Source organism: Chelonoidis abingdonii, chromosome 15, assembly GCF_003597395.2.
Source record: "Chelonoidis abingdonii isolate Lonesome George chromosome 15, CheloAbing_2.0, whole genome shotgun sequence".
NCBI classification, from domain to species: domain Eukaryota; kingdom Metazoa; phylum Chordata; order Testudines; family Testudinidae; genus Chelonoidis; species Chelonoidis abingdonii.
Window position 1 is genome coordinate 22517125 of NC_133783.1, and position 19158 is coordinate 22536282.

The 19158-nt window shown below is 39.8% G+C and overlaps 1 protein-coding gene across 1 annotated transcript in view; it reads left to right on the forward strand.

The window, feature by feature from the left end:
- SUPV3L1 (Suv3 like RNA helicase) overlaps positions 1-16392 on the forward strand; it is a 34211-nt gene extending 17819 nt beyond the window's left edge. The window contains exons 6-15 of the mRNA XM_032795218.2: positions 1345-1456; positions 2584-2661; positions 3714-3805; positions 4727-4907; positions 5322-5415; positions 6573-6792; positions 7505-7585; positions 8595-8771; positions 15317-15465; positions 15838-16392. Coding sequence (XP_032651109.2) covers positions 1345-1456; positions 2584-2661; positions 3714-3805; positions 4727-4907; positions 5322-5415; positions 6573-6792; positions 7505-7585; positions 8595-8771; positions 15317-15465; positions 15838-16336 — 1683 coding nt within the window. The 3' untranslated portion in view covers positions 16337-16392. The remainder of the gene's footprint in view (positions 1-1344; positions 1457-2583; positions 2662-3713; positions 3806-4726; positions 4908-5321; positions 5416-6572; positions 6793-7504; positions 7586-8594; positions 8772-15316; positions 15466-15837) is intronic.
- The last annotated feature ends 2766 nt before the right edge of the window (positions 16393-19158 follow it).

A 19158-nucleotide genomic window follows, 5' to 3' on the forward strand; every position in this document is an offset into this window, starting at 1 on the left:
ACTATACCAAAAGGCTCCCCTCCAAAGTTTCAGCCACTTTGATTGACTTGTAAAAACAAAGCACCATAGGAACTGCAAAAAAATTGAGCTAAGAGACACTTTACACCCCTCCCTTGTCCTATCACATCTCCATTTAATCAATAGACAATGATCAGTACAATTTAAACCACTCATCAGAGGGAAATTGTATCCTCAGCTTCCTCCACCTTCCTCCCCTCCATGTCTAGAAGGGCAACAAAATTGGGCTCCATCCGACCATGTAGGCAGTCATGTAGTATACTTGGGTTTATTTCTGTGACATACCAGCAAACAATCCAGATATGAGCAGTTGTGTCACCCCTGCCTGGCAACCTTTGTTAACTTACAAAGTCTTGCAAAAGTAGCTCCCACCTGGGCTGCTCACAGCCTTCCATCAAGCAAACCACACTGCGTGTCACTGTGTCAGTGCAGCCAGTCAGTCACCCTTGGATTACACTCTGGCTTTCACCAGCTTTGATTATACGCATGCTGACCCCAGCATGCCTCCAGTCCCGTATTTCCCCCCCAGAAATGTATGTCCAATACTGCTCAGCCCTCTCCTGGACAGTACAAAGTATTTTAAATCTATTATTCTTTAAAAGGAACAATGTGCATTTTATTATCTCAAATAGTTATTCAGACACTTTAATTTAAACATTGGATTAGATAACAGTAAAACAAGTTTATTAACTACAAAGAGATTTTAAGTGATAGAAGTAATGAGGCAGAAAAGTCAGAAATGGTTACAAGAAAAATAAAGGTAAGATATTTATTCCTACCTGACTTGACTTAAACTATATCAGATTGAAGCAAAGTCTCTCACCAAATGCTTTCAGCACTGTTACTGGCCAAACCCTGTAGGTCAGGACCCCACCCCGCGTCCAAGGAATGCTTCCTTTGTTGAGTGAGTTGCTGTGAATGCGATGGGCAGGGAGAGACGGGGTGGTGCTTTGGGGTGTTTGTCCCTTATTTTTACAGTTTCAGTCCCTCTCTTTAAAAACATTTCCAGCTAGGAGACAAAGAATCGATGTGAGAGGATGTTCCCTGCTGGCTTTTTCTCACCTGTTTGAGCTTTTTGTTTCTGTTCATGCTTCATGACTCTGTTTACTGCTTAAATGTAAATTAAGCAGAACATACATTCCTTTGTCTAGGACAGACCTGTTGCCCAAACTGAAGATATGCCCTGTGCAGAGATTATTACATAAGTTTGCAGGGTGTGAATACAGGGGCATAGTCTGTCACAATTTCCCAATTGTTTTCCCCTTTGGAAAATATTCTAATTCTATTTTTAAGATAATTTAACTTTTACTTCCTTTATTCTTTTAGAGTGTGCCATGTGACTTGGTAACAGGAGAAGAGCGTGTTCTTGTTGATCCAGAAGGCAGACAAGCAACCCATGTTGCTTGCACTATTGAGATGTGCAGTGTTACTACGCCTTGTATGTATACATGGTTATTTTCTTCATATGCATGGTTTCTTTATATGCAATGATGCTTACACCCTTATGTTGAAATTAGTAATATTTAGAAATTATGAATAAGGAAAACTACCAAACACTAATTTAATAATAAATTCCTTTATTAAATCCGAAGGCCAAACTTATACAAATGGTCTAAACATGCTTATTAGTTAGGCTTTTTAGCCAGTTTACTACATCCAAAAAGTAACATCATTTATCAGAATTTGATCAAGATACTTGCAAATGGGCTGTTAAACCCAGGGGTGTTTAGACCCATATAGGTCGCCTCCAGTGTGGTCAGGCAGGTATTAGCAATGAATCCTTTAAGAGTTTATCTTTTATATCCTTTAACAAGCAGGTGATATCATTGCCAATTACTGACTTCAGCTAAAAGACAATTTGAGACAATTCACCCTTATTTCCAGTCTTAATCCAGATAAGATTTACAACCTCCTTTCTTCTTAAGTCATTTCCTCCCCTCCTTGCTGTTGAACAGCTTTCACACAGGCTTTAACACTAGTTTGTAGGTTGGGGAAGGGTCGTGTTAGCTCATTTTAAGACAGATTGTCTGTGTTTTATTTAAAACCACCTGCAGTCACCCTGTTGGTCAGACGCATTCTTTTTAGAAATGTCCTGTTATCTCATTAGTTATTCTTTGAACCAGACATCTTCCCTGTTTTATTCCTTCTGGCTTTACCACTTATTATTTTCAAGGCCTGCCTTCTGCTTGCCAGGCAGGGTCTTTCTTTACAATGCACATATATTTCCTTAAGCAAACACAAGCTAACTCTAATTCTTTAATTTCATATTTATCCTACCCCCTGTAAGAGGTTAAACTTAAGCAATTCATTCTAGTCTTGCAAGTGCTGTATGTATTCTTATTTTTAACTTAGCAATTTCTGACCTCTGCTATAGCACTGTCATCTGAGAGTTATTAAATCTGGATACTCTCAGAGCAATCTTGGAATGCAGAAGAGACTGAGTTCGAATAATTCTTGTAGGAAATAACTTCTATTTTGTATTGTGCTTCTTGGAGATGTTCCTTCATATGTAGTCGTGTCATCTAGGCACTTGTCACCTAGCATCATAATTTTCTTGTTTTTAAGATGAAGTGGCTGTCATTGATGAAATTCAGATGATCAGAGATCCGGCTAGAGGATGGGCCTGGACCAGAGCACTTTTAGGTATGCCCATCAGTGTTGAAACTGAGCCATCTTACATTTAATAAACTAGCTCCAAGTGTGTTAAACTTACCACTAATTATGTGGAATTAATTTGTTGTTTGTTTACCTGCTTGATTAGTAGAGAAGCCTCATTTTATCATATAATCTACTTATTACACTTTTATAAATTGAAAAATTGTAATTATAGGCAATCCAACAGAATTTTAATTTAAAACTTAGTGTTAAATGTGTGCTAGCTTGGCAAATAATAAACATTTCTATAATCTTTTAAATTTTAGATTTGGCTGATTATCCCCTCCCCCTCCCCCATGGGTTTAATTATAAACCAAAATTCTTGTAGGCACGTGTTTTCAATTTTATGGGGGGGGGTTTCGGTGGGAACTTTTGAATTTTCTTTTGTCTTCAAAGCTTGGAAATCTCACATTTTGGGGTTTTTCTCTCTCCCCTTTCTTTTACCACTGAATTTAGCAGAATGATAAAAAAAAAAAAAAATTCTCTCCCCTAATTTTACCTCTTTCCCTATTCTGTGACTTTTTTGAAAAGTTAGAGTGGAAAAAGGAAACTCTAACTTTTCCATATTTGAGGAAATTTTGAGAAGTTAGAGTAGAAGAGTTAGTTTCATTTTTCCTTTTACAAGTGAAGGAATGAAGCCTTAGGCATGTGTTCCCATGTTGGGCAAATATGAAGATGATGGCAGGGCACCAAGAGGGTGTCAGCAGAATATTAACTTTTAAGATAGTTATCAGATGGTTGATTTGACGTTGGATAATAGTTGGTAAGGTCAAGAATTGCTCCATTAAAACTTAGCAGTGTATATAGTGGTGGTTTAGGTAAATACACATGCAAAAGTTACAGTGACTATGGATATGTAGGAAGAAAAAATAAACAAGGAAATAAATCCCATCCTTTATTGCCTTCTTCAGTAGGCAGGATTTTATTTATTTATTTATTTATTTTTTTTTTTTGTAACCACCTCTGTCAGCTCTCAGTATTGCTGATTTGTGTGAACACTTTTATATTTTAACACTTTATTTCACTACATTTTTTTTCAGGACTCAGTGCAGAAGAAGTTCATGTTTGTGGAGAAGCTGCTGCTATTGACTTGGTGACCGAGCTCATGTATTCTACAGGAGAGGAAGTGGAGGTAGATCTTATACTATTCCCTTTTTTCTCCCCTGTCCAGTGGCTATAAAGTTGTATACGCTTTACTATCTGCTAAACTAGCTAAAATTTTGCAGGTGTCTACTAGATCCCTCATTTGAGAAAATACTGATCAAATCTACAGGAGTCAGAGCTTGTGTTTGATATGTTGATACATAAGCCTCCTGAATCAAAAGGCGGTTTCTTAGAGATGTTTTAAAATAAACCTTTATTGGCAAAAATATTATTGCCCTTGCCAAGAGAACAATGGATCTTACAATTTCTACTGACTTACCCAGAGAGAGCGCTAGATCTATGCTGAGGCTTCCTTCACATATCCATTTTCCCTAGAGGTCACAATGCCCACCTTTTGCTCAGGTCACTTCATTTTTAGTTATTGGTTCTTAAGAAATCAAAAATCAGTAGAAGAGTATAAAATGCTAAAAGGGTTAACATATGCCAAGGAAAAAACTATAAAGAGAAAAACAGACTAACTCCGGCTAGCTAGCTCCATATGCTCGTCTGCAAGGGACATTTTACAAACATAGGTCCCAACCCTGAAAGCATTCTGCCTGCAGGACTCCCATATTGGAGAGCACATTTTTTTTTCCCTAGTATTAATACAGTTTTACTTACATTATGTATGTCTGCAGTGGAATCTAATTTAAAAATAAAAGTGGCTTCTTTTCTGTCTCCTGAAAAGGTCTTTAAGTCCCCGGTTTGGAAATGCTCATGAGAATGTTCATTACTGTTTGGAAGGCAGAAGGGGATGCAACCTTTTCTCTTAGTGCTTCTCTTATTGGGATTGTGAGGCACAGCATAATCTTAAAGCTATGATAGATTTTTCATATGAAGTTAAATGTTCATAGTATTTTTTGCAAGGATTTTTGCGTTTTGCCTTGACAAAACGGCTGTTTGATCATAGGTCAGAAACTACAAGAGGCTTACCCCTATTACCGTGCTGGATTATGCGCTAGAGTCTTTAGATAACCTCCGTCCTGGTGACTGCATTGTCTGTTTCAATAAGAACGATATTTATTCTGTGAGTCGGCAGATTGAAGCCCGAGGACTAGAATGTGCTGTCATATATGGCAGTCTCCCACCTGGTAAGATACTAGCTTTATCTTACTTTTAAAGAGAAGGCTCTGTTTATTGCTGCTACCATATGAAAAGTATTTAATAAAGAGACTTTACGTTTTTCAAGCTCTATATCTAGATATTGAATTAAGACAATACTGAGCACATTTTCTTTGTCTTGTTTTATAATCTTGGAGTTAGATCTTTATCAGCTGTGTAATCTTAATTTTGTTCTTCCAACAATAACTTTTTTTTTTTTTGATTTATTTAAAATGCCACCCATCCATTTTTTTGGGAACACTTGCAAAAATTAACATTCTTGTTTCTTCAACTTTTTATGCTTTTGTTCAGTGACATGTAAGAGCACACAATATTTTTGTGTAACCTCTTTTTGTGTGGAAAGTCTGTTACATAAAATCTACTTGTGATTGATTCTGTTCTAGGGACAAAGCTTACCCAGGCAAAGAAATTCAATGACCCTGATGATCCATGTAAAATTCTAGTTGCTACAGATGCAATTGGAATGGGGCTTAATTTGTAAGTACCCTGAATAGGTTAAGGCTAATTTTTCAATGAGACAAGTGTGCTGGTTTTCCTCAGTCTTTGACAGTTTGCTTAATATGGATAAAAACCCTTTATGTACAGTACGCAGTATGTGTGTACATGTGTTCTCACTAGAATTAAGTGGTGGCTGATCTGACTGGGTTGAGCTATACTTTCTAGATACTGAAAATGATCACAACATTTAAACTGCTCATTTAGACTGCATCCTGGGTGGCACTGAGCATCTTCAGTTCGGTGGCATTTGAGAATGCTCAGCTCCACACAGGATTAGGTTCTTATTCTCTGATGTGAAAACTAGAGGTGTGCATTTCAGAAATCTTAGTGGTCTTAGTCAGGTCCCAGATGTTGCCATATTTTTTTGTGATGTAGTCACCATTGGACTCTGAGACTGCCAACCACTGAATCAGTGGATATCTAATTACTCTGGGGGTATGTCTTCACTATCCGCCAGATAGGCAGGTAGCGATTGATCCAGCAGGGATCAATTTTATCACGCCTAGTCTAGCGGGGCAAGCAGAGTCGACGGGGGAGTGGCAGCAGTCGAGACACTGCGGTGAAAACAGCACTTAGACCGATCTAAGTACGTCCACTTCAGCTACATTATTCACATAGCTGATGTTGCGTAACTTAGATCAATTTCTCCCCCTGCCCCACCTTGCGTAGACCAGGGCTAAGTATTCCTTCTTAAACAGGACTGATAGGTGTTGGCCTAGTGGTGTGGGAAACTTGCACTGCTACTGCCCATGTTGTGTCTGTTCCATGGCTAAAGAAAGGCCTTCTGTTTCCAAAGCCTTCAGTCTGGCAACTTTAAACAGTAAATTCATATTAGAATAACATCTACAGTCTGAAGATCTCCTGCTTTGTGAAAAGAAGGGACCTTGATAGGAAAAAGGAACTCCTTCCTCTGCAGTAATTAGCTCTGTGGAAATAACTTGCATGACTGAAGAGGAAGTATGCAGTGTAGTTGTAGCTGTGTCGGTACCAGGATATTAGAGACACAAGGTGGGTGAGGTGGACCAATGCTTTCATCAACAGAAGTTGGTCCAATAAAAGATATTAGCTCACCTACCTTTTCTCTGCAAGAGAAAGTAGTCAGTGATTTTTGTCTGTTTTTTGTTTAAATGTTTCAGGAGTATAAAGAGAATCATTTTTAATTCTCTAATGAAGCCAAGTATCAATGAAAAGGGAGAGAAGGAAATGGATGCAATTCCAACCTCTCAGGCGCTACAAATTTCAGGCAGAGCTGGAAGATTTAGCTCTGTGTTCAAGGAAGGGGAAGTCACTACAATGCATCGTGATGACCTTGTATTGCTGAAAGAAATTTTGAATAGGTCTGTGCCTCCCATAGAGGTAAGAGTCTTAAGTGTTCTGCTCTCACCAAAATGTTCTGGAACTGCCTTGGTATATTGTGATCCAGTATTCTTCTTCACTGTACACGGGTGGGCAACCTATGGCATGCGTGCTGAAGGTGGCACAAGAGCTGATTTTCAGTGGCACTCACACTGCCTGGGTCCTGGCCACGGATCCGGGGGGCCCTGCATTTTAATTTAATTTTAAATGAAGCTTCTTAAACATTTTAAAACCCTTATTTCACTTTACGTACAACAATAGTTTAGTTGTATATTACAGACTTAGAGAAAGAGACTGTCTGAAAACTTTAAAGTGTATTACCGGCACTCAAAACCTTAAATTAGAGTGACTAAATGAAGACTCGGCACACCACTTCTGAAAAGTTGCCGACCCCTGCTGTACACTGTTGAATCTGAGTAAGAAAATTGAATTGTACAGTGCTGTCATTCTGAATGCCTGGGGCATTTGCAGGTTCCAGAAAACTCTTGAAGTCTCTCACTCATATACTGCAGCTGCTCTTCTAGACTCTCTCTTCTTGAGCTTTGTTTTCATTTTTGTTCTTAAAAGTTCAGGATGGTGATGCTCTGTGGTAGATTCCATGGGGTACAGTGATTTCTTGCATGCTATTCTGCTGGATTTTGCTTTTGAGACCACCTTTTAAAATAACTTTTTTTTTGTTAAAAAGCAATTTTCATTTGTTCTTTTTCCCTAGACAGCTGGCCTGCATCCTACTGCTGAGCAGATAGAAATGTTTGCATACCATCTCCCTGATGCTACTCTATCAAATCTAATGGTAAGAATGATTAAACCTGTAGAAACATGAGCTTTCATTTTTTAAAATCACATAAATGTTACCTTATAATTACTACTACACTGCAGTGCAATGTAATTAAAAAGCCAAGGTGCTGCTTTGTGAGGTTTTTATTAAGTCTCCAGGTAATCTTGCTTTGTTTTTAAGAGCATTTGTTGCTGCAGCCACTGCTGTTCACTTGTTTTGGTATTTTAAAAGTATATTTTTTTGCTCTGAAATTTGAGACATGCACTCAGATATTGAAGCAAAATAATAGTTTTGGAAACTGCTTCTTGTGGAAACTCTTCAAAACTAAACTAGTCATCTAGAATGGTTGAATGTATCTCTACTGATGATTTCCATACTGGTAAGAACTAATGCTGTGGACACTTCAGATTTTATTTTATTTTTTTAAAATCTTAAATATGTTTCAAGCACAGATGGGGAGGAATATGTCTTTATACTCTTTGATCTCAACTCCTGCAACATTTTAGTTAATCTGTTTTCTCACTACTTTTTCCTCTAATCTCAAAATCCTAAAGCCAACCTTATAATAATTTAATGGTTGAATGATCTACTAAGATAAAAAGAAATCTATCTTGTGTTATGATGGTGACACAAATTTACAACAGTTGAATGTAGAAATAACTGACTTTATGAGATCATACTATGTGCCTTATTATGTATGCTCTTATATAATATTACTTTATTACACATTTTAAGAAGCAGTTGTTTTACTTTTTTTAAGTAGAGTCACATACCCTCTGTACTGCTACTGAATCTGCATTACAGATGTAATTTTTAAAGGCAATTGTGCAAGGAGAGAACAAACACAACCTATACAAAAATGATTGGGTTTTTTTTAAGGTACCATTCAAATGTGATCAGACTTTGAAAGAGCACATCAAGTATTCAGTTGTCAGCATGGCAGTATAAAAGCTGACAAACATCATTTATGGTAATCTTAACCTGAGCTTCAACTATTAACAGTATTTTAATTGTTTCTGAACAGGATATCTTTGTGAGCCTCTCACAAGTGGATGGGCTCTATTTTGTCTGCAATGTTGATGACTTTAAATTTCTAGCAGATATGATTCAGCACATTCCACTAAACTTAAGAGTAAGGTATGTGTTCTGCACAGCACCCATCAACAAAAAACAGCCTTTTGTCTGCACCTCTTTGCTAAAGGTACGTTCTTCAAATATACAGTTATTTATAATTGACTAGATCAGTCTTAAGCAAATTGACAGTTTCCAAGTGCATTTTAAAAAGCTCACATGGAAGTAGAAATACAAACTAGCTGGTGAATTTGTAAAGAATACAGTCTCTATTAACCATTCGTATAAAGGTTTGTAAATGCATTAGCTTTTCACTCTTGGAGCTTAGCTTCCACTTTAGGATGTAAATTAAAAATAAAAAGTAAAAAAAAGGTTGTCTAAATTTTCCGTTTATTCACATCATAAAATTCCCGTAACTTGCCCATTGGGAATTTCTGAACTAGCAGAGGTGAGGAATGATGTACGTATTCAGAGTTGTATGGTATTAAGCTTTGCACACCACCTTCTAGCAGTAGCTTGTCAACAACAAGCTGGTGCCATTCTTAATAACTCATATTTTTTCTCAGCACCCAGTTTGTGAATAAAATAGAAGTACTTAAGCTCAGCTAGATTAATCATTGATTTTATGATTAAGACTTTAAAAAAACCCCGAAGTTAGCCCAATAGTGAATTCACATAACTAAAAACTAAAGTATTTGACCATATATGATCTATTTCATAGTGTAGTCCTGCAAAGCCTGACTTGAGTAATCTTTAGTCATGTGAGTAGTCCACTGAAAGCGGTGGAAACTACTCACGTAAGTTGGGCTTTGCAGGATCAGGCCCTTGCTCGGTGACTTCCTGTTAATTTATATCAAATGCTACCACATTTGTTTCACTTTGTTTGGACAAAACACTTTTTCAGAGTGAAAAACAAAAATTTTTTTGCTGCATATCAGTGAAATGAGAAATCGCTTATTTGTGTGAAAATACAGATCTATATTTTACAAATTGGCTAGTGATTTTACTTTTCTCAAATTCTGAGTGCCTCATTTAAACTTCTAAAAAGGGCCTGATCTTCAGAAAATGCTTAGCTCTTGCCTTCTGAAAATCAGACTCCTGCCCAATGTCTGAATTTGGGCACCCAAAATCACTAATCACTTTTGAAAATTTAGGCCATAACTTTTGTGATTTAGTTGTCTGTTGGCAAAACAGCTAAGATTCACAAGTGTCAGTGGTTAATCTCTATTAAAAAAAAAACAACTTTTTTTTTTAATTTTTTTTTTTAAGCTGAGGCTAGTGTCTTGGTTACATCAGGGAATGAGTATCCAATATCACTTTCTCAACCTAGAAAAAATAATCTGAAATAAGAGAAGCATTGTTCGGATTCAACAAAATGAGCTGACTGCTGATAGATCTAAGACAATGGGCAAAGCCCAGCTGACCATGCTGGGAGGAGATCATCAAGCCATAAAACTCTGCCCTCATTTTCTGGATAGCCCCATACTTTACTTCTTAGCTGTGTGTATGGCCCATAAAAAATTGTTTTAATGAGGCACAGGAGGGGAGAGATGGCTCCGGAGTTGAATAGTTATGTAAAAAATGTGTGGTAGTTGAAGAAAATTCTGAGCTGCATAAAGTAAAACGTTGTTTGAAATATGTGCAGACAAACTTTAGATCACTTATTAAAATACAGTAGCTGTGAAACCCTCACACTTTATTGTTCTGATACTTCTGTGCCTTATTCTCCAATAATAGATGTTTTTTTTTAACTGAATAAATAGATTATGAGATCACAAAAGCAGTATTGCCTTGCTAGTGAAACTTCATTCGACATAGTGTTCTGTCATAGACAGAATGTTAGTTCTTCGAGCAATTGCACCTGTCCATTCCACTTTGGGTGTGTGCATGTCTGGTGCACTAGTGTCAGAGATTTTTCCCTCAGCAGTACCTGTCAGGGCAGCTTGTGTGCCCTTTTCTTCCTCATGCTCCTGTGCAATGATATAAAGAGCAGAGCTGCCCCAGCCCCCCTAAGTTCCTTCTTCCATCTGTGATGGCTGTCAGAGCGTGCTGCCTCGTTACTGCAAGTGTTTCCTTTTTCTAAATGTTTTCGATTGTATATAGCTAGTACTTGTTAATAGTCTTAGCGTAGTGTTTTAGTAGTAGTTCTCTTTTTTTCCTTTTACTAGCATTCTTAGTTTATGCTTCAGTTCCCACTGGTTCTGCATATAGATTGCTGGGGCATGTCTTGATCCCCAGGCTTCAAGCCTTGCCATGAATGCAAAAAGCCAAGGCTCGTCAGTGACCTGCACTTCCTTGTGCTTCGGAGAAGCTCACACCAGGGGCAGGTGCCAAATCTGCAAGGACTTTAAGTGCAGAACTAAAACAGATGGGGTAGTCAGACTAAAGCATCTTGTGGAGGCAGGCATGTCCCCACCCTTGGAAACTTCCCGCTCGGAATGAGCACTGAGCATTTTTAGTTTGGTTGGGAGTGCTCCTCTTGTCGTGACAGAGTGTCAGTGCTGATCTACTTCTCTGATACCAAAGAAACAACACTGGCAAATGTCATTGAGGAGATTGAGGTCCCTAGCACTGATGTTCAAGCTGCGAAGCAAGATAGAACATGCTCAGTGCCGAGGTGCTGTCTGGTGCTTATGGAGGGTCAGGCATGGTCGTTGACATGGCACTGGTACCAGTGCCATTGAGACCAATGTCTAGGGAAGCACCATCCTGTGTTGCCATTCTCTTTGGCTCAGCAGCCGCAAAAGACTCTCCCTGATGCCATCAGCACCTGAGGCATATGCTGCGGCATGCAATCTGCTAAGTCTGTCAGTGCTGCATTACGTAAGCTGTCACTCTACTCCAAGGGGTTTTCATCCCTGGTGTCCAGCAGAGGCTCCACATTGGTTGGTTGGTAGGGAGCCTTGGCAGGGGAGAAATGGGGCTCCGGTGCCATATCAGTGGCCACATGGAAACCTGTGGGGGTTTCTGCCAACTCCAGATCCTCTCCTTGCTCACCCTCCTCTACATCCTCCAGTAGGTATTGTGAAGCTGCATGTCAAGAACTGCAAGAAGTCTCTCCCAGTAATAAGCTCCCAAACATGAGCAATCTGCCTGAGTGAATCCCCCTTCAGAAAAAATTCCAGAAGCACCACCTCAGCCAGCCTTAGGTTCTTCCTCATCACCCCCAGATGAGGCAGCAATGGTCAGTGTTTCCTCATATCCTGCTGACAGTTACATCAGGACCTTCTAAAGAGGGTGGCTTTCACCGCAGACATACAGGTGGAAGTAGAGCTCACATAGGTTGGTTGGTTGATATTTTGGGATCTGTAAGATCTTCTCAAGTGGCATTTCTCATAAATGAAACTCTTTTGGAGCCCACAAAAATAGTGTGGCAAACACCATCTTCCCTGCCTCCCACTGCTAAAAGCACTGAACAGAGGTATTGCGTCTCCTCGCACCAGGGTCAGTAGGAGTCTACCTCAAAATCAAGGATGCAAAGAAACTCTTTTTAGGAGAAAAGTTTAGAAATCCAGAGTTGCAGGCCAGCTGTAGAATAATCAGTGAATATTGCTGGGGCACTGTTTTTCTCCCTCTGGGGCATATTTTTAAAATTTACAGACAAGTTGCCAGAGGAGGCCAGACAAGAGTTTTTTGTAATAGTGAACAAGGTAGCCTTGCTTCAGGTTGCACTGAGTGCTTCAGATTCTGCTGCTGGAGCCATGGTATCAGCCATAACAATGCATTAAATGTTCATAGATCCAGTCATCAGGTCTTCCTGAGGAGGGACCAACACTCTTTTCGCAGCAAGGAGATGATGAGTTTCACAGCCTTAAAGACTCCAGGGCTATGCTGAAGCCTTTGGGTATTTACACTCCTCTCCCAAAGAAGCAGCAGTTTCATCCACAGCAATCCTACCATGATATTTCCTTTATGCCTTATCAGGACCAGACTAGGAGAAAAGGGAAAAGTTACATCTGGAGACCACCACCACCTCTTCTTTTCTCATCCTCTGCAAGCTTGTCCAGACACCCTGGGAACACCAAACAGTCAGTTTGACAATCTTGGGAAGCACAGCATACAAGGAGTTTTGCTATATTCTCAAACCCTGTTTAATTTTCCAACAGGCTATCCCACTTCCTAAGTGCTTGGACCTATATCACTACAGACTGGTGGGTCTTAACAAGATGGAATTGGGATCCATCATTCAATTTATTTCTACCCCTTGTTCCCAGCCCCATTCTCCATCCCTTTTCAGGGACCTCTCTCAAGAGGAAGCTCTCCTTTGGGAGGTACAGTCTCTCCTCCTGTCGGGAGACATAGAGGAAGTTCCTCCTTTACACAGAGGAAAGGGATTTTATTCATGCTACTTTCAGATTGCAAAGGAAAACAGAGGCCCCAGGCCCATACTAGACCTGTGAGAGCTGATGAACTACATACGGAAAATCAATTTTCACACAGTCACTTTGGCTTCCGTTATCCCGTCTGGATCTTGGTGACTGGTACGCTGCCCTCGACTTAAGGTGTATTTCAGTGTGTTACTATGTCAAAGCCCCAGGGGATTCCTCAGATTTATGGTCAACCAATCCCACTATCAGCTTGCAGTCCTTGCCATTTGTCTGACTGTGGCCCCTCCTATCTTTACACAGCATGGCATGGCAATGGTGGCTGCATTCCAGAGGAAATCAGGAGTACAGATGTTTCCATATCTGGATGATTAGCTGGTGAGAGGCTAATCCAAGAGAAGGGAGGTGGTGCTGATAAATGAGGAAAAGTCAATCCTTTGGCCTATTCAGAGAATGTAATTTATAGGAGAAATCTTGGATTCTTCAGAAGCCAGGGTGTTCCTCTCGCAAAACAGATTCCAAGCAATGTTTGGCATTTTGTTAGATCTGAAAGCCCATTTTGCCATGACAGTATGGAACTGTCTCTCACTTCTGGGGCACATGGCCTCTTGTATTTACAAGGTTTAGCATGCTAAAGGCTTCGTCTCAGGAAGGTGCAGGGCTGACTGAGCTTGGTGTACTTCCCAATTTGTTATCCAATGGACATGTTAGTTCGAGTGTTCAAAGAAGTCTTAGCCTCTTAGGACTGATGGATGGACCAACCAATGTATGTGTGGGAGTTCCTTTTGTCCCGTACAACCTACTTTGACTCTGGTTACAGATGCTTCTGCCTTAGGTTGGGGAGTCCACCTGGGAACTCTGCAAGCGCAAGGTATCTGATCTGTCCAGGATTTAGCTCTTCACATAAATGTAAGATAGTTGAGAGCTATTCATCTAGCTTGTCACGCTATTCTCCCCACATCAAGGGAAGGATTTTGCTAGTTCTTATGGACAACGCAGCAGCAATGTTCTACATGAACAGACACATAGGGACCAACTTGACACTTCTATGCCAAAAGACAGTACTGTTTTGGGAGTTCTGTATTGCTAGCTTGATCCGCATCAAACTCTCTGACCTTCAATGTGTCCAGAACAGTCTGGCAGATCAGCTGAGCAGATCTTTCACCAGTCCCCATGAGTGGTCTCTTTGTCTGGGGGGTTCTTGACATAGAGTTGTTTGCAATCTGGTACAACAGGAAGTGTCATCAGTTTTGTTCAAGAACATGTCACAGTCCAGGGTTTCTGACAGATGTTTTCCTGTTGCCTTGGAAAGACAACCTCATGTATGCTTACCTTCTGGTTGCACTCTTTTTCCCAGAGTGGTGTTAAAAAATCAGATAGGATCATGCTCACAAGACCCTTGTTGCACTGGCATGGTCTCCAGCATGGCTTTTCCACTCTACTGTCCCTGCCAACAAGGGCTCCATTGACATAAAAAACAGATCCAGATTTGATTTCACAGACCATGGTCTCCTTCACCCCAAACCTGAGGCTCTTCATCTTACAGCTTGGATGCTCCCATGGTTAACACCTCAGGAGTTTAACCTGCAGATTGAATTGGTTGAGAGTCACCCAAAGTGGAGTAGATAAGTGCAATCACTTGAAGAAAAAACTAACCTGGTGTTCTTTGAAATGTGTTACACATGTTCATTCTATGACTCACCCTCCTTCCCTTCTATATCAGAGTCCGTCCAGTAAGAAGGAAATGGGAGGGTTTGGGGTGCAGCTCTACCCTTTTGTCATCACTCAGCACCACAAGGCAGCAGAGGATGCATGTGCCTCCCCAGTGGGTACCACCAAGGGAAAAATCTCTGACGCTAGTGCACATGTAACGCTGACAGACCCCGGTCATTGGTGGGCGGGATCGAACCCGGGATCTCTGGAGCTTAATTCATGAGCCTCTACTGCATGAGCTAAAAGCCAGCTAGCTATTAGCTAAAGCTGTAGAGCAGACTCATTTAACTCTTTAAGTGATCTCAGTGCCACTAGATGGGACAGAACATCACACCTAACATACATATCTCAAAGAAAAAAAGCAACAGAGCAGATTAGTAACTTTTTTTTTGTATTTGCCAGTATTATGATTTTCCATTATTATACTACATCACCTTTACTGTATAAAAACACACATGTCAACACAGATGAAGAGGATATAGTTAAAAAAAGTTGCATTTGTAACTCTTACTAGTACAGTCTTTCTGCAGCTTTGGGACGGAAATTTGAAATGGTTTAATAAATTAATATGTTGTAAAAATGCTCAGTTCTTGCTAACAAACTTATACAAGACCCTGTTGAATCTGTTTCTTTCCAGTTTGCAAGGCAGTTTAGTAGAAATGAGCCTTTGACATTTGACTGGATATGCAGGCATACTAACTGGCCTCTGGTCCCACCAAAGAACATCAAGGATCTTGTTCACCTTGAAGCTGTTCATGATGTTTTTGACCTCTATCTGTGGTTAAGGTATTGAAACTGAAACTTTACCTTTTATTTTGGTTTTCTTCTGGTATATTTGCAGCTCATGGACAAATGGAAGCTATGTTTTTATGTTGGTGCAGATTTAGCACTATTTGGGAGAATGCCACATAGACGGTTAAACAGATCTCTGTAGAACCTACTGATTGTACAACCTGAGCAGATGCAATGCTTGTACTGTCAAGATCCTCTCTGATAATGAGGCAGTGTATAATACACAAAGAAGAGGCATATGGGTGGGAGCGGATAGGTGGTCACTTTTATACCACAAAATAGTAAGACAGCAACTTGATCTCTACTTACTCCATTGACCTACAACAGTTCTTATATTGGCAAATTTAAAACTTTTTTTTCTTTCAGTTACCGATTTATGGACATGTTCCCAGATGCCAACCTCGTACGGGACATCCAGAAAGAACTAGACAACATTATACAAATTGGTGTGCGCAGCATTACAAGGCTTATCAGAGCTTCAGAAGCTACTTCTGTTTCTGGTGCTGTGGCTATACCAGATGACTTTTCTCTTCAAAGAACTAAAGTTAATGACAGGATGTTGAACTTGGAAGATCTTCCAGCAGCAAACCAAGAGCAATTCTCAAGTGCCACAAAGGTCCCAGGACAGAAGAGAATAAGGGGATCTAAAGCTTTGGGCTATAAACCTGCTGAAGTACTGTCGAATATGAAAAGTCACGGACAAGGATCTCTTGCTGCCAGACTAGTGCGTGAAGGACTTCTTACCGAAGAAATGTTGAAACAGCTGGAAAGAGAGTGGCAGGTTCACCACAATAACAATGGAAATTTCCCAACTGGAAAAAGAGATAATCAGAATGTTTCAAAGGGGACAGGGAAAAAGAAGTGAAATAATGACCTAATTCAATTTAATTTTTGTTCATAGAATAAATACTATTTTAATAACCTTTTCTGGCATCCCTGGATTATACTGGTGCTGTTGCATTTTTTCCCCTGGTGGCTAGTTCTACGAAGCAAATATTCAGAGATGGAGTCTTGTAAGCTGAAAGGTTATTTTATTAATTCTGCTTTTGTTGACTTGTTAGCACTTTCTCACAACCATGACATTCAGCATAAGAAATACTGTGTGTTCCTATATGAAAGTTTGAATCTAAAACATCCTTACAAAATACACACTTAAACTGTTTTTTCCATAATGGTCAGGTGTATTTCCTTAGTAATGAATTCGCTAATCATTCCACACCTTCATATAGTACATAGTTCAACAGATAAGTGCTATAAATGGTAATATACCACTTCATAGGAAATCAGATTAGAATCTCATGCCTTTCAACCTTTGCCTTCCCTGAAAATCTGAAGTAATCAGGTGGAAAGCATTTATCTGTTAATGTCCTAGATGTGGGCAATTTATATTATTTCTCCCTCTCTCAGAAATTCTGGAGGAAAGGTCATAGCCCTTTTAAGCTCCTTCTATCTGATGGCTTCTAGGGCAAAAATTGAGACATTAAAAACAATTATTTTAACCCTGGGGGAAAGTTAGACATGATCTTATTCGGGGGGGAAGGATAGCTCAGTGGTTTGAGCATTGGCCTGCTGAATCCAGGGTTGTGAGTTCAATCCTTGAAGGGGTCACTTAGGGATCTGGGGCAAAAATTGGTCCTGCTAGTGAAGGCAAGAGGCTGGACTCAATGACCTTTCAAGGTCCCTTCCAGTTCTAGGAGATTGGTATATCTCCAATTACTACCTTTCTTGTCTATTAGCAGAGCCAAAAATGTTATACTGTAAAAATACAACATTGTGTGTCATAGTATAATTCCTCAATCTGAACCTTAGAGTTCAAATATGAGGTACTAGCATAAATTCCTCTAAGCTTATTTACCAGCTTAGATCTGATCGCACTGCCACCAGCCAAAAATTCCAGTGTTTGGCTCACTCTGGTCTCCCCAAAACCTTCCCTGGGGGACTCCAAGACTCAGATGCCCTGAGTCTCACAACAAAGGGAAATAACCCACTTCCTTTCCCCCTCTTTACCTCCTCCCAGGCTTCCCCTCGCTTGGTTACCCTGGAAGATTACGGTACTTAAACTCCTTGAATATACAAAGACAGAGAGGCAATCTTCAACCTTCCCCTTTCTTCTTTTCCCCTCCAGTCTTTTCCTGAAGAGAAGTAATCCTGGGACAGAGATTCCACCATTGGAGCTCACTAGAAAAGAAAATCAACAAGTTAAAAAGAAAGCTTTATATAAAAAGAAGAAGACATAAAAATGTCTCTGATCAGGTACAATATACAGGGTTATTGGCTTAAAGAAAACAAAATGAATAACACCTTATTCAAAAAGAATACAATTTGAAAACATCCAGCAAACTACACACATGTAAATACAAATAACAATATAAAAACCTATATATGTCTTTATACCGTACTTACAACTGGAAACAGAAAGATTGAAGCCCGTGAAGGTAGAGAGATCCTTTCTCGGATAAGCTACGAGCACAGTGCACAGAGAGTCATACCGACAAACAGAAGCACACGACCAAAATTCCCTCATGATTTTGACAAAATCGTTTCCTGATTGGTCCTCTGGTCAGGTGTTTGGTTCCCTTTGTTAACCCTTTACAGGTAAAAGAAACATTAACCCTTAGCTATCTGTTTATGACATTGTGAATAGGTGGTTTTGTGGTGCTAGCTGTAAATTCCCCAAATTGCTTTCTTAATGCTGTCTTTACTTTGAGTACAATCAAAAGTCTGTATATTTTCGCTGACATTTTTTATATTCCCTTCATGAAAGGTGATGGCTATGCTTGGAGCCAAGGGTTCCCACTGAGTTAATGTGCTAAAAAATAATAGTGTAGCCGTGGTAGCATGGGCAGCTGCGAGTTGCCCTCTGTGCGAACCTGCTGGGGTCCTGTGGGTACATAATCAGGGTCGATAGTCCCTGCTGCCACTGCTTGTGCTACCATGTACAGTATAAAATACTGTAAATACAGCTACTATTTTAGCACGCTAGCTCAGTGAGAGCTAGTGCGAGTATGCGTACATGAGCTGGGAATCATACTCCTAGCACCCAGTGTAGAGGTAGCCAAAGTGGCTCTGTTCTTCTGTGTGTTATAATGTATTTTATTTCTTGTTTAATTTCAAGATCATCCTTCATAATTCTTAATTGTTGGGGGAGGAAGTAAAAATACATTATTCCAGATTAACTAAAAATTGAGAGTGTGCAATGTGACATCCATGACCTCTGTATACCCTACACGGCATTACGAGAGGTTTACCCAGCTAGCTTAAAACTGGAAAATTGGCTGTTTAGTTTGACCTTTCTTCAGTTTGTTGTTATCTGGCTGAGCTCGGCACAAATCTGTTTTGACAGTTTTTTTTTAAAATGGAGTTAATCACTACATGATATTTCAAACAATTTGTAGAAGGGAAGGGAATGCTCTTGCCCTATTGCACATGCTCGTCAGCATTCTAGCCCTGATAACTAAATTAGTTTGATTTGGATCATTTTAAGGTGACAGTCTTGATCTCTGGCCTTTCTTCAAAGACACCAACAAGTGTGTTTAGAGGTTGAAACAACTTTTGTCCAAAGAAGTGATTGTCAGCACTGGGGCATGTTGTAATGGCTGTGGGAAGGAAGCTACACTGCTTCTCCTGCTGTGTTTGTTTTGTGGAGAGGAGTTGTGGCACTTTCGGATGTTAGAGCTCTTCTCATCG